We start from the raw sequence: 15,904 nt of genomic DNA on the forward strand, positions 1-15,904 counted from the left end.
TCTGATGGCTTTTCTTCTCTTTCTGAAGAGGACGGGGATCAGTTTCCCACAACCTCCTAAAAAGCTGTCTTCCTTGTCTGTGAGAATGAATCAGTGGAAATCTGAGTTTGGATGACAATTCAGAGTGAGATCTAGAAAAATTCCCCCTCCTTTCCCAAATCTGCCAGGTACATCTTTTTCCCTTTCGAATGTCTGTGATCATTCTAACTAGAGGAATGAGTACGTCATAGTTGAGGCAGAACCAAGAGGCAAATTCAGCTACTTTGGGAATCACAAAAGTGGTGCTATCCTGAATCAATGTAGGAAGCTTCTTTCTTTGTTTAAAGAATGCTTTCTTTTAAATCTAATATCAAATATAAATATAACAAATTAAACTTCTAATTATTTAACATTTAAATAAATGAATTTAAATATAGAAAATGTCACAACTTTTCAGTTATGACCTCTAAGTCTCCATCAAGATTCTTTGTTTACTCCTTTTCATTAATTTTTCCTTGTATACGGTAATATTGAATATTTTCCCTTTCTATAATTCCATTAATACCTTTCCAGATATCTTTATTTTCTCATACTTGCTGATTTTAAAGCTCTATATAGATGTTGACTATTATTAGCTTAATTACATTACAGTATTTCATTCCAGTACTGTACCACAATTTATTTGACCTTATAATACTCTTGTTTTTGGCAGTATGGTTTAGTGGACAGAGATCCAGCCTTGGTGTTAGGAGACCTAGAGTCATGCTCAGCCTCTGTCCCATACTGGCTGGCTGATCCTGGGCTAGTGAGTTACTGAGCCTCTCAGTGGCCCCAGGAAACTCTCTAACACTATAAGCTGCAGAACAATTGTTGATCTGCCTTGGTAGAGGGAGTTTCCTCCCTGGAAGTTCTACTTATCAACAAAATCAAAGGTCCTGCAAACTTGGGTTGCTTCTAAATATTTGCAATTATAAATACTACTATAAAAATCTTTGAACAGATAGTTTTCATTTGAAATAGGTACTTTAATATATTAAAATAAAAAATTCTGTACAGGGTATATTGACAACAATTGAATCTATTGTGTGTATGGAGATGATTGATTATGTAACTTTACAGCCACACTGCTCTCCAAAAAGATTTCAGTAATTTGCAGTTCCACCATGAACGGTTGAACACAACTGTTTCTCTACAATCCTGCCAAGGAGTTTCATTGCTTTTAACAATTTTTTCCAATTTGATGAGTGTGAGGTTGTTTATTGTTTATTGTTATCATTATTATATATTGGTATTATTATATTGTTAACTGTTATTTATTGTTATAATTATGGTTTATATTTTTATAAATCATTAAGCATTTTTACAAATGATTAATCACAATTTGTGTTTCCTCTTTTAAAAATAGTCTCTTTATAGCCCTTGGCCATTTATCCACTAGGAACTAGAAATTGCCTTTGCAAATTTTCAGTATTTCCATAAATATTTTCGATGTCAAGTTTTTGTCTGTAATAGGAACTACAAGTGTTTTCCCTATATGTTCCTTTACTTTCATATTACTTTTTGTTGTATTGAAACTTTTATTTTAATGGATAAAAGTACATGTATATTATCCCTAATAATTCATTCTACTTATTTAATACAGAAAGTCAGCTCCCCATTACATTCTAGATAAATATATTATCCCATGTCTTCTATTTTATTTATAGTTGTTTTTGTAATTATTTAAGTTTTTGCCCAGCTAGAATTCACTGGGGTATATGGTGTGGGTCAAAATTCATTTCCTGCAATATTGCTAACTAATTCTCCCAGTATATTTGTCAAGTGATAAATCTTACTCCTTAGACTTTTATTATCTATAGTTTATTATGTTTACTATCCACAGTTATTAAATACCAACTTTCTGAATGTATTTGATTGTATTTCATTCCTTTCCTGACTCCCTTCACGCCGCCGTAGTACCATATAATTTTGATAACCACTTAGAGAGCAAAACCATCTCATCAGCTTTTTTTTAAAAAAAAAATGTACTCCTTGAGATTTTTACTCATTTGTTTATCCATACCAACTACATTATGATTTTATCCAGGTTTGTGAGGAAACCAGAGAACTCAGTTCTATGCTAACACTTACTGAAAACTATTTGTTCCTAAGGGACATAGAAAATTGGAATTGAAATGGACCTTGGAATCATAGAACCATAGGATATCAGATCTGGTCTTAGATCAGATCTGGTCTGGTCTTAACTATTAGAACTGAAAAGGACCTGAGAGATTAGATTAGTAAATTGAGGCCCAAACAAGGAAACTGACTCACTCAAAATCTCAAAGCTAAGGAGAGTCAGGACAAAGGCTATAATCTATGTCTGCCAACTCCCATTTCAGGGTTCTTTCTCTTATATCAGGTATCTATGCAGAATGACTATACAAGGTCTCTCAACTACCTTTTTACGATAGGCAGAGTGTTAACATTAAATAGATATATCAACTGGTGAAGGCCTAAACAAATTGTGGCACACAATAGAGACAGTTAGGTGGTTCAGTAGAGATAGAGTACAAGGGCTGGAATTAAGAGGATTTGAGTTCAAATCCAGCCTCAGACACTTCCTAGCTGTGTGACTCTGGACAAGTCATTTAGCCTTGATTTGCTTCTGTTTCCTCAACTGTAAACTGGAGATAGTAGTAGCACCTACCTCCCAAGGGCATTGTGAGGATCAAATAAGATAATATTTGTAAAGCAATTAGCACAGCGCCTGGTGCATAGTAGGTGCTATAAAAACATTAGCTGTTCTTGGTATGATTGTCTTGTTGTTGCTACATGAATGTAATGGAATAATGCTGTGCCATAGGGAGCGATGAATGTGAAGAATACAGATGAGCAAGGAAAGACTTATATTAACTGATTCAAAGTGGACTAAGCAGAACCAGGAAGCAATATACTGTACACAGTGACCACGATAATATAAATGGGGAAAAACCCAAAAAGCACAAAACTGAATGCTGCGTCACTTTAATAATTAAGCTTGTACCCCCAGAAGAGACGAGAAAATGCAAACTAGAGGCATAGAACTTTGCATTCAGTGTCAGAATTGGCTGATGTTTGTTAGTCTTGTTAACCTGTTTTTCCCCTCCCTATCTTTCCTATATCATGGGATGGTTTTCTTGGAGGGGCGAGGGATAGATATATTTGGAAAGGAATGTAACATAAAACATAGGAATAAAAACATTTAAACCCTTAATTGGAGACCGTGTTGAAATCCCATGTGTGCAAAGCTCCTACCAACATACCTTTATGGATTCATGTTTAATAATGCATCTCAGTAAGGGCTTTTAAAAAAACCTTCAAGAAAGTCAAGGCAAAAACAACCCATTTCAGAGCAGATGCTCCACATGGAACCATTACAGGCAGTACTATTGAAGTGAGTAGCAGGAAAGTACCATACCTTTCTGAATCCCACTGGCTTCCCAAGAGGACTGTGAGCCTGTTGGTTTTTTAAGGGGGTGGGGGGAGAGAGAGGAAGGGAGGTGTAAAGGGAGGTGGGGAAAGAAGAAAAAAGAAAAGTAAGTAAATTCAAAATCCCAACAGAGCCTACAATGGAATATTCATTTTGCTGGGAGAATGTTTCCTTAAAAATTCTGGTCATCTGGACAGCCTGAGCTAGCAGGTAATTTGATTTAATGAGCATTTTAACACACATCGGGAGCACAACCCCGGTGGGTCTTGTTTCCTAATAACATAAATCCAAGGCACGGTTGTGGCCTCATGCATAGCTTTGATTCTACTGACACCTCGTGGCCAAACTTACTGTGCTCTTGGTCAAAAGGAAGGCCAGGCAAAGAATGAACTAAGATAAAGTCAGAGTGTAAACCCCTGAACTTTCAGGTTCTTCAATGTCTTCTGGTTCAATCTCTAATTTTACAGATTAGGAAACTGATTTAATTTAGTTCACAGATTTAGTTAGTGGAGAACCAGGCCTAGAACTCAGGCCTCCCTATTCTCAACCTAACATTCTTTCCATTGAACTAATCAATTCAACAAACATTCAACAAATTCCTGTAGGGGAAACATAGAGGGGGTGCTAGTTTTCAAAGAATTTACAATTATATAGAGAAAGTATATGTACAGGTGAAAAGAACTAACAACACAAGAAAATACATGCGAAGTATCGAAGGAGATGTGCAGGGAGCTAGATGGTTCAGTGGACAGAGTGCTGGAGTCAGAAGACTTGAGTTCAAATCCAGCCTCAGATGCTTAATGGCTGTGTGACCCTGGGCAAGTCATCTAACCTGTTTGCCTTAATCCATTGGAGAAGGAAATGGCAAAGCACTCCAATATCTTTACCAAGAAAACTCCATGGACAGCATTGGTGTGCTACGGTCTGAGGGGTCACAAAGAGTCGGACAAGACTGACCGACTAAACCACAATGACAATTAAATGAGATGTATATTTAGAGACAGTGTACTTGGAATTTAGTAAAGAGAAAAGTTACTTTGAGCAGGGGTGACCAGGGAAGGCTTAATTCAAACAGTGGTTTTCCTACTGAAGAACAGTGAAATGCAGAGTATGTGACTTTTTTCTATCTGCCTATGGGTGCTTATCCTTGGATGCCGCAATGACTTACTCCTCACACCCACCTCTAGCAAATGGCTGGAGTCCTGGAGTTTGGACTTGTAAAGCATCCAGCGGTAGCGGAGATCCTCCAAGTCTTCAGAAGGTTCTTTCTTTGGTCGGAGACGAAGAAGACTTTCAAAAAGATGCTGACCTTCTGGGAGCCTATCTTGTAGCTCCTATGAAGAGGTAAAGATGGGGTCACCCCACATATACAATGTCCAATGTGTACAGTCCTAAAACTGACTTAGTGAAACTAGTTAATTAGGGATGGGAAATCTTAAATTATCTGTTAAAAGCAGTTATCCACATGCTACCATCCTATATGATTCACAATGATCTTTGAATTCATTGAAATACAAAGTCCATTATCATTGTTACGATCATCACCATCAGGACCCACTAGGTGGCGCAGTGGATAGAGTTGCAGGACCTGGCGCCAAGAAGACTGGGGTTCCGGAGTTCAGATCTGGCCTCAGACACTAGCTTTGGGCAACTCACTAAACCCTGTACATATTGTAGAGCTGTAACACTCTGAGCGTGACCTCAGAGACAAGGACGTGTGTCTGCCTTATCAACAGAGAATTGAAGGGACCTTTGATTAGAGGTCCTCTGGTCCAACTCCAGGCTGTGTTACAGATAGAGAAAGTCTGATACAAAGAAATCAAGCGGAGGCGGAGCCAAGATAGCGGGGGGGGGGGGGGGGGGGGGGGGGAAGGCAGGGACTTACCTGAGCTCTCACCTGAGCCCAAACCTCTCCAAAGACCTTTACAAATGACCAAGTAAATTCTAGAGCAGCACAGCACACAGAAAGGTGGAGTGAAACAAATTTCCAGCCCAAGAAATTAAGGAGCTGGCTCAAGTTCAGAGAGGGAACACTATTTTTTTCATTAATAATTAGGATAAGGAATTAAAAGTCTGAGTTGTAATTCCAGAATTTTACATTATTATGTGTAACTCTTGGGATTTCCTTTACTCCTTAAAAAAAAAAAAAGGACTGATAGAGGCAGTGGGTGCCCAGGGAAAAGGGCTCAGGACTCACTTAGAGTCAAGGGAAATGGGCTGATAATCCCGGCTCTAATCACCATCTGCTGTGTGCTTTCTTTGAAGCTCAGTTTCCCCATCCGCATCCTAGGGATGAAGGAAGGCCTCGGGGAAGATGAAGCAACATTTTAGTAAGGATTCAGAAAGGGAGAGATGAAGAGGAAATGCATCACAGGAATGAAGTATAGTTTGTATGGCTGCAGGGAAGCAATTCATCAAACACTCAAGAATTCATTGATTTACGTATACTGCATGTCAGGTATTGTGCCAGGATAGAAACACGAGGAATGGAACAATCCCTACTCTCTAGGAACTTGCAGTGTAATTGGAGAGAAGACAAGACAAAATGCAAATAGATACATATATGCATGTACACAATAAATATGAAGAAAATAGACATGATACAGTAGTTTGCAAAGGAGGCAGGGGGTGCTAGTAAATATTTAACAACCAGCTCCCTCAAAAAAATGTAGACAGGACATTAATCTGTAATATTAAGTCTAAACTATCTACAAAACAATAAACCAAGCCCTGATTTACAGTCTGCCAATTTCTGAGTTGTAAGTGTTCACACTGAACATTTAAAGAGTCAGCCCTCCAGAGCTGGTATGAGTTGTCTCCAGGACACCCCTGGAAGGAGTTGGCATTAGAATGGATTTCAGATATGAGGAATGGCTATGTAAGAACAGAGAGAATGCCAGTTTGGCTGGATCGCCAAGTATGTAGTTGGGGGTGAGAGGAGTAATAAACAGTGGAACTGGAAAGATAGGTTAGGACCAGGTTATGCAGGGCTTTAAAAGGTAGATCAGCTCATAATTCATCCCAATAGGGAGCCACCGGGGTTTATTAAGGAGAAGAATGTTATGGTGGGGTCTGAACTTATAGAAAATTACTTTGGCAGCTGTGTGTAGGATGGACCGGCCAGAGTGTGGAGAGCCTTGAGGCCTGGAGAACAATTAGGAGGCCATAGTCTAGACCACAGCTATAAAGAACCTGAAGTGAGGTGTTGGCCATGTCGAGAGAGAGAAGGGCTTGGATGGGGGAGATGTTACAGTAGAAACTGCAATTTTGGGCCACTAACCTAACTTGTGGGGTGAAGGGAAAAATATGTGTATGTATACATATATGTGTATGTATGTATGTATGGTTTTCAAAGTCAGGCACAGACGCCAGACCCCCAAAAGCTGGCCTGTGCCACCCCAGGCTGCTTCAACAAGGCTCAGGGAGCTGGGCTCCGACAGGGTCCCGCACAGCCTCTGTGGGACAAAAGGGGAAGAGGACCACCCTCAGGCATGTTGACATATTATTGTTATTTCAGGGATAAAATGTTTAATAAAAATAAGTGCTGGTCTGGTCTTCCCTCACACCCCCAGGAATAGCCCCAGAAAGGGCTCCCTGGGGTGACTGGCCTGGCCCTGGTTCCTCTGAGGCCTCTTAGCCCCAGTTCTAGGCCCAGCCTCCTACAGAGCCTGGCAAGTCTTGCTCTAACACCTTAGGGGTTCAGGCATTTCCAGGGTGCTGAGGAGGGGGATGTGTGTGCTGACTGAGCCTGCAATTCCCCAGCCCCTCAATGTCAGTCACCTTTCCTCCCCTCCTCCAATTCTCCCTCCACACCAAGACAAAGATCCTGGGGCAGTGGGGCCATATGAAAAGACTGGAAAGGTATATGAGGGGATTAGGTTATTGAGAAGCAGCTGGGTGGCAAAGTGGGTAGAGTGTAGGCCTTGGAGTTGGGAAGATCTGAGTTCAAATCCAGCCTTAGAAACTTCCTAGCTTTTTGACCTTGGGCAAGTCACTTAACTCCTGTTTGCCACTGGAGAAAGAAATGGTAAACCACCCTAGTATCTTTGCCAAGAAAACCCCATAGACAGAGGTCCATGGGGTCATGAAGAGTTGGACACAATTGAAATGACTGAACAACAACAGGTTAAGAATTTTGAACAATAAACAGGATTTTATATTTGATTCTGAAGGTTATAAAGAGTCACTGACATTTACTGGGAGAGGGGGGTTGTGTGTCATGGTCAGACTTGTGCATTAGGAAAATCACTTGGCTAGCTCAGCAGAGGATGGATTGGAGTGGAAAGAGACCAACAATAGGCAGGCCACTCCACAGGGTATTACGATATTCCAGGAATGAGGAGATGAGGTCCTCTACCAGGGTGGTGGAAGCATCAGAAGACAGAGTTGGACATGTTGACTTTAAGATGTCTATGGGACATCCAGGTTGAGAGGTCTAACAAGCAGTTAGAGATACAAGACAAAGAGAGAGTTTAGGGAGGATAAGGAGATTTGAGAATCATCAGCATAGAGATGATCAATGAATTCATGGGATCTGATGAGATCACCAAGTGAAATAGCTTAGAGAGAGAAGGACAGGGCCTAGAGGATACCCACTTTTAATTTTTAGATGAAGATCTACAAAATAAGACTGAAAAGTAGCGGTCAGGAGGGTGGAGAGTCCTGAAAACCTAGAGAGAAGAGAATATCAAGGAGAGGAGGCTGATAGTGTCAAAGGCTATAGACAGGTCAAAGAGGGAGAGGATTAAGAAAAGGCTACTTGCTTTGGCAATTAAGAGGTCACTGGTAACTTTGGAGAGATCGAAAGCAGACTAAGAGAATTAAGAAAGAGGTGAGAAGAGGAAGTAGAGGCATTTATAGTAGATGCCCTTCTGAACTACTTTGTAGGAAGATGGTCAAGATTGGAGGGAAGGCGATGACTGAAGGGGCAATATACTGGAGAATACAGGAGGTGTGTAGGAACAAGGGCACATGTAGAGAGGTTGGCTTTGGGAAGGAGAATTACTGGGGAAAGGAAGAGAGAGTATGGATGGTATTAAGAGGGTTTGAGATGAACAGAAGGGAAGAAAAAACTTACAGCAAATGGCCTCAATTTCCCCAGTTTAACCAATGGTCTCAATAAGGGCAAAGAGGTTCAGGAATGAGGTGTGGGAAGAGATGGAATGGTCAGATAGAAAGTCAGGATTTTTGGTTAGGGAAGTAGATCGCTTTGAGGTAATGGTGAAATTCACGGTTTGCTAATCCTTGTATGTGGCTGAAGCATTGTGAAGGAGGAGGTCAGGGATTTAAGGAGACATAGGAAGTGAGAGGTTAGGGAATTTGGGGGAGGATAAACATAGATTTTGAAGTCTCTAAATAGAAGGGCAAATTTTGGAGAGCAATTTGGAACTATGCCCAAAGGGCTATAAAAATGTTCATACCCTTTGACCCAGCAATACCACTTCTAGGGTTGTATCCCAAAGAGATCACACAAGTGGGAAAAGGACCCATATGTACAAGGATATTTATAGCAGCTGTTTTTGTGGTAGCCAAGAATTGGAAATCAAAGGGATGCCCATCAATTGGGGAATGGATGAACAAGCTGTGGTATTTGAAGGTAATGGAATACTATTGTGCCATAAGAAATGGGGATGATACGGACTTCGTAACAACCTGGAAAAACCTACACGACATAATGCTGAGTGAGCAGAGCAGAGCCAAGAGAACATAGTACACAACCACAGATATATGGATTCCGTGAGGACCAACCCTAACAGACTTCGCTCTTCTCAGCAACGCAAGGTGCAAGGACAACTCCAGGGGACTCACAATGGAGAATGCTATCTTCATCCAGAGAAAGAACTGTGAAGTTGGAATGCAGATTGAGGTGCACTTCATGCTCGCCTTTTTTCTTCTCTTTTGTTTTTGTTTCTGGTTTTTTTTTTTGGTTCTGTTTCTTCTTTCTCATGATTCACTCCATTGGTCATAATTCTTCTCCATAACTTGACTAGTGTATAAATTAATTCAATGCGAAGTTATACATGGTAGTTATATGAGATTCCATGCTGTCTTGGAGAGGGAGGGGAGAGGGAGGGGAGAAAATCTGGATCTCAAAACTATGTAGAACCGTGTGTTGTAAACTAAAAATAAAAATTAAAAAAAAAAGAAAATACAACGTGCCACATAAACAAATAAATAAATAAATAGAAGGGCAAGAGTTGGGGAGAAAAGGAAGAGAGTGATTCTGGTGCTGAATTCCTTGATAAAGGGAGGAGAATGACCTATAGCCAATATTAAACAAGTACTAAGATTTGAATAGGGTGGAAAACTTTAATCAAGCGAACATCAGAGGAAGTGGTATTGCAAAGAGAGTCTGAAAGTGGCAGTGGGGAGAAAGTAGTATTCAAGTTTCTCCTCCAGGACTAGTGTGTTGGGTGGGGAGAAGGGCAAAGGAATAAGCATGATTAAGCCCCTGTTATGTACCAGGTACTGTACTAAATGCTTTATAAATATCATCACATTTAGATCTCCCATTTTTTTTTTTCAGCAAAGACACTGGAGTGGTTTGCATTTCCTTCTCCAGCTCATTTTACAGATGAGGAAACAGGGGCAAACAGGGTGAAGTGACTTGCCCAGGGTCACATAGCTAGTAAATGTCTGAAGTCAGATTTGAACTCAGGAAGATGAGTCTTCCTGACTCTAGGCCCCAGATTCTATCGTTCTATGATTATAAGGTTTGACCCAACTCATTTTTCTATGATTTTAAGCATCCATTGAGCTCTAATATTTTGTCACCTTATCCAAAAGATTACAATGTCTGTTATACCCTTTTCATAGGCCGGAGTTGTTTTGTTGATTACCTGAGATGATGAGTGTGAAATGCTATGTAAACTATGAAGAAATATATATTTTTAACAAATTATCTAAAATGATGATAAAGATAATCACCAGTAATCGTTAATAATACCAAAATAACTCTAAAGGGAAAAGGGTTTACTTAGAAACACACCTTCAGTTTGTCTTTTCTTGTTTCGGAGTCCTTGGCATTGGAGTTTTTCATGGCAACGGTCTTGACCAGCTTGGCATTTTCCACCTTCAACCATTGTTCAAAGTCTTTCAGGAGTTTGGAAAAGTCGTCATTACTTTCCTCTTCTTCTTTGGACAGACTTCCCTACATAAGAAGGAGAAAGCACAGGACATGAAAAGCAGCCACTGTGATCCGGTCATCCTTGTTCCATCTTAGAAAGGGTAAGAAAGGGGAAAGGAAGATTCAGAATGAAATGCCATTCAGTCCACATACATAGGAGGAAGAGCGTTGAATTTCTTATTAACGTGGCCTTCACTTTTTCCTCCAACAATTATCTGGAATTTCTTAGGAACAGGACAGAGAGAAGAGAGAGCACTTCTATTTGTGATTTTGATTTTTAAATGAAGTCATGGATCTAGGGATGGGAAAAGACTTTTTAATTAAAATGATTCCTGTTCCAGTCAAGGATTCCAATCTGTCAAAATATTCTAGGTTACAGGAATAGTAGCTTAGATGAAATCAGACCCAGTTGGAAGGCGAAGCTTTCAAGGATAGAATTCTGAAAACACAAACAAATCCAACAAAGAGAATTATATATGTATATATATGTATATATGTATATATATGTGTGTATATATATATATGTATATATGTGTATTATAAAGAGATTGATGATGTGGATATTCAGGAAAATCCATGATCTATTTAAGGTTTTAAAAAGACATGCAGAAGATGGAATCAAGGCTGGCAGTGAAAGAATAAATACAAAATCACGCCATATTTCTATAAGAATAATGTGGTTTTGTTCAGTCATTCGGTCATGTCTGACCATGGACCATCGCATGCTAATACTGTCAATGGGATTTTCTTGGCAAAGGTACTGGAGTGGTTCGCCATTTCCTTCTCCAGTGTAAGAATAACGTAGGGAACACTGATACTCAGAACGAACCAAGGTGGTGAGGAATGCTAAAGACGATCAAGAAATTTTTTTAAGCTATTTGGTGGAAAAGAGGAGGATCAAAAAAGGAATAGGCCCACTGGTTGGGGTGGATGAGACTATGATAATAGAGGGAGAAGAGAAGGCAGACTGCTTAACTCTTCTTTTGATTCTTTCTTATCTGCCTGGCAAGAAGGGGACAATTTGGCTGATAGGAGTTGAAACCCAAGCTTAATAAATACTAGGACCTGTTATGAACCATATCACAAGCTCCTCAAAGAACTTTGAGATATGACTACTGAACCTCTTTTGGGGAATCTGTGAAGGATCATGGAGAACTAGAAAGCTACTACAAGGCTGGGGTTAGGAGAGCAAAGTAGAGTCTGCAAAGTATAAGTCAATAAGCTCAACTTTAATCTCTGACAAAATCCTCGAGCAAAATAAGAGCTAATGAGCATTCAGAAAGGTGGTGATCACAGAGAATCTGCCTGACCTCATCAGCAGGACATGCCAGATTTATTTCAGTTCATTTTTGACAGGTTTATAAGACCGGCAAATCAAGGGCAGGCTATAGTTATAGTTTATCTATATTTTAGCAAAGAATCTGACAAAGCCTCTAACGTGATGCCTGTGGACACGGTAGTAAGCTATGGATCAGATGACTGTCTGATTAGTTAGATTCAGAACTGTTGGAATGACTAGACCCAAGGAGGGAGAGGTTATTGCTACTGTCCCAGGATTAGTGTCTTATACTATTTGATACTTTTATTAATGATGCTAATAAAGGCATATATGGTATGCACACCCAATTTGCAGATGAAACAAAATGAAGTGTGAAATGAAAGCACATTGGATCGTAGATTAAGAAACCAAAATCCTATCTTGAGAGATGATGATGATGGGCCAAGTCTAACAATGTGTTATTTGATAGAGATAAATGTAAAATCTTACAATGGGGTTTAATACCCCTGCCCTCAGCTTTATAAATTCAAGATTAGAAAGGTATGACAGTTTATCTAAAAAGAAAGACAGAGCTGTAATGGATTGCAAGTTTAGTGTACGTTAACAGGGAGGTATGACAGTCATAAAAGCTAATTCCATCTTATTCTGCATTAGGAGAGGCAGAGTTTCCAGAAGAAGGGAGGGAAGATAGTTCCACTGTGTGTTTCCCTGCTCAGACCATGTTAAGAGTACTAGATTCAGGGGCAGCTAGGTGGTGCAGTGAGTAGAGCACCAGCCCTGGAGTCAGGAGGACCTGAGTTCAAATCTGGCCTCAGACACTTGACACATTTACTAGCTGTGTGACCTTGGGCAAGTTACTTAACCCCAATTGCCCTGCCTTCTCCTCTCAAAAAAAAGAGTACTGGGTTCAGTTCTGGACACAGTATTTTAGGAAGAACATTGATAAATTGGAGAGCGTTCGCAGGAGGGCTACGAAGGTGGTGAAATTTTAAGACTATGCCATTTGAAGATTGGTTGAAACAAGTAGGGATGTTCAATTCAGCAAACATTTATTAAGTACCTCCTACATTTGAGGTGCCATATTAAGTGCTGGAAATATAAAGGGTAAAAACAGTCCCTCACTGCAAGAAGCTTAATTTTACTAGGATGATACAGCAGGTGCGTATAAAAAAATAAAAAGTATTTGCTATGTAATTTCAAGGGGGAGAATTCCCCACCTCTGAAGGGGAAGTCGAACAATGAAATGTCTCACCCACGTAAGAGGTGTGAGCAAAGTTCTGTCATAAAGAAAGCTATGGATTCTATAAGACAGAGGTAGGGAGATTCTCTCAGGCATAGGTGATCCCTTGTACAAATATCCAGGGATAAGAGATAGAATGTCGTGTACTAGGAATAGCAAGCAGGTCAGTTTGACTGGAGCAAAGAATCCGTGGAGGGGAGTAATAGGAAAGATGACTCAAAAAGTAAGTGGAAACCAGGTTATGGAGGTCTTTAAACATCAATCAAAGAAATTTCTCTGTTTATCCTAGAAATAAGAGTGAAATATCAAAGGTATTTGGAGAAAGGGTGATGACATGGTCAGATCTGTATTTTAGGGATATCATTCTGGAAGTTGCGTAGAGCATGGATTGGAGACTGGAGAGACTGGAGGCAAGGAGACCAACTTGGAGGTTACTGAGTCAAAGTGAGAGGGGCTGAGGGCCTGAATTAGAGCAGATGCTACGTAAGTAGATGGAGGCAGGGCGGTGGGGGGCAGACATAAGAAGTGTTTTGGAGACAAAATCACCAAAACTTGTCAAATGATGATATAGAGAGGCTTAGGGAGAAAAGTCAAGGATAACACTGAGATTAAAATGGATCCTGTATCATTTATGTATTGATCCTAGCTACCATTAATTGATGTTGTCCTGTAACTGCTTAATTCATGGTTCTCTGTCTCTGAAGTAGGTTCAGAATTCATCTAGTCCATAATGGGTTAAATTTCAAAATCCAACTTTCCTTCTCGATTCAAGGAATTCAACTGACTTTAGGGGATACATGTGAACACAAAGGACTTGGGTCTAATATCTTTGTGATATCAAACTATCTCTCAAGGATGTCTGGTTTGCTGTCCAAAATGTCTGTGTGCTATCTTTTATCTGCACTCAAACAATGAGCACCACTTAGCCTCAGGACAGAAGGAAGGGGTCGTTGCTAGCCCCATTACCAAACTTCCAACCAATTATATTGTTCCTTGTGCCTCAGCTCTGTAACCAATCATTTCGCCCTCAATCCCATGATGTCATTTATCCTATTCTGTTCTTTGTTCTATACTCTCCAAAACATATAAAAATGGAGCTGTCTGCCAGCTTGGGATCTTTGGCATAAATGGAGGCAAGCCATTGACCCCTTCATTGACAGGCAGCTCAGAGAATTGTCTCAGTTTACTCTGTTGTTAAATTTCACCTATGTTAGCACCAAGATGTCAGGATAGTGGTATCTTCTAATGGAAATGGGGAGATATGAAGGAGGGATAGATTTTAGGAAAAACGTTAGTTTTGTTTTGAATATTTTGAGTTTAAATATGAAAAGTCTGAGTTGAGATGTCTAAGAGTAGATATTCAGCAGGCAACATGGGACTGGTGTTCAGGAGAGATATTAGGACCTGACAGGTAGACTTAGGAATCATCTGCATAGATATAAATTCACTTGATGAGAGCCGATGAGATCATTTGATGAGTTTTATAAAATGAAAAGGAGTAATCCCTCCCCCGTCTACTTGACAAAGTTATGGTCAGGATCAAAGGAAATGATGGATGGTAAAGGGCTACGAAAATCAAGGCAGTATATGGCTAGGCTATTGAGTGTGAATTATTAACATTCTTTTGGCCCCTTTCACCGCTCTACCTCCCTGAGCGGCCTCCTTGCTTCCACTGTGAGAGAAAGCAGTGCCCCTTACCATAGCTAATTATAGCAAGGCATATTGAATGGGCCCAAGATCAGTTCTGATCTGATGTATTGCCTGCCTACAGTATATGAGTCAACTCTGTATTTTCATTTTTCAAAAAGCCAGGAACCCTGCAAAGTTGAAATGCTACCGGTTCATTCAGGAAGTCAAAAGCCCAATCATTTGTGAACAATGAGAGTCCAATCCTATGTCATATTTCCCATAGATAAGGGGCTACTAATCCTACTGCTGGGCTGGGAAGTCAGAAGATCTGAATTCAAGTCCCAGATCTGTCACATTTCCTCTCTGGTTCTTATTTTCCTTACCTCTAAAGTGGGAATGATAACACCTGCCCTCAGTGGAATGTCATGAGGATCAGGGTAAAGCAAATTATCTTACATTTATGGGGGCTTTTTTCAATTTTTCTAATAGCTTTCACATATGTTACCATCATTTGTATCACTGTTATATTCTCCCACTCCCATGGTTCCTATCTCAGAGATAGGAAGTTACTAGATCTCACCCAAATGAAGTTACAACCAATAGATTCATGGACATTTAGGACACCGTGGATTGAGTCCCATTTGGCAGCAGATGCTAGAACCATCATTATTACTTTGGAGTTTCAAGCTAAATATTAATACTATAGTAGGCAGGAGACCTATAATTTCATTTGATTGCAGGGAAGCATTAGAGATGAAAAGAGAAGTCAAAATAAGTGATCACAGTACTTCATCAATGTCCATAAAAAGAGTACCTGGTCTACAAATGAGGAAACTGGAGTTCTAGTCCCAGTTCTGCTTCTTATAACTTTGTAATCTTGGGCAGGCCACTTAACTGGGAGCCTTTATCTCTTTGCCAGTATAATAAACCCCTTCTATGAGTGACAACACTTTTAACTTTTCAAAATTCTTTCAAATGCACTATCCTCGTATAACCCTCATGATGAGCCTTTTTGGTAGAATAAGAATTATTTTTTATCATTGTTATCCACCTCATTATTTTTTTGCTAAGCTGAAGAGAACCAAATTTTGAGGGAAGAAGCTCCAACAGAATTCGGAGTTTACCTTTTCTCCTTGAAGCTCTGTTTGTGGTGGGGAATAGAGAAGCTTTATTTGTGGTGGAGAGGGCCAAAAAAGAATG

The 15,904-nt window shown here is 39.9% G+C and overlaps 1 protein-coding gene across 2 annotated transcripts in view; it reads right to left on the minus strand.

The window, feature by feature from the left end:
* The window catches only part of SYNE3 (spectrin repeat containing nuclear envelope family member 3), a 182,492-nt gene that overhangs the window by 23,731 nt on the left and 142,857 nt on the right, over positions 1–15,904 (minus strand). For both annotated transcript variants that reach the window (XM_036749666.1, XM_036749668.1), the window contains 3 exons: positions 10,419–10,580; positions 4,612–4,764; positions 3,419–3,457 (listed from right to left, as the gene is read on the minus strand). In XM_036749666.1, coding sequence (XP_036605561.1) covers positions 3,419–3,457; positions 4,612–4,764; positions 10,419–10,580 — 354 coding nt within the window. The remainder of the gene's footprint in view (positions 1–3,418; positions 3,458–4,611; positions 4,765–10,418; positions 10,581–15,904) is intronic.

The sequence above is a fragment of the Trichosurus vulpecula genome, chromosome 3, assembly GCF_011100635.1.
Source record: "Trichosurus vulpecula isolate mTriVul1 chromosome 3, mTriVul1.pri, whole genome shotgun sequence".
NCBI classification, from domain to species: Eukaryota; Metazoa; Chordata; class Mammalia; order Diprotodontia; family Phalangeridae; genus Trichosurus; species Trichosurus vulpecula.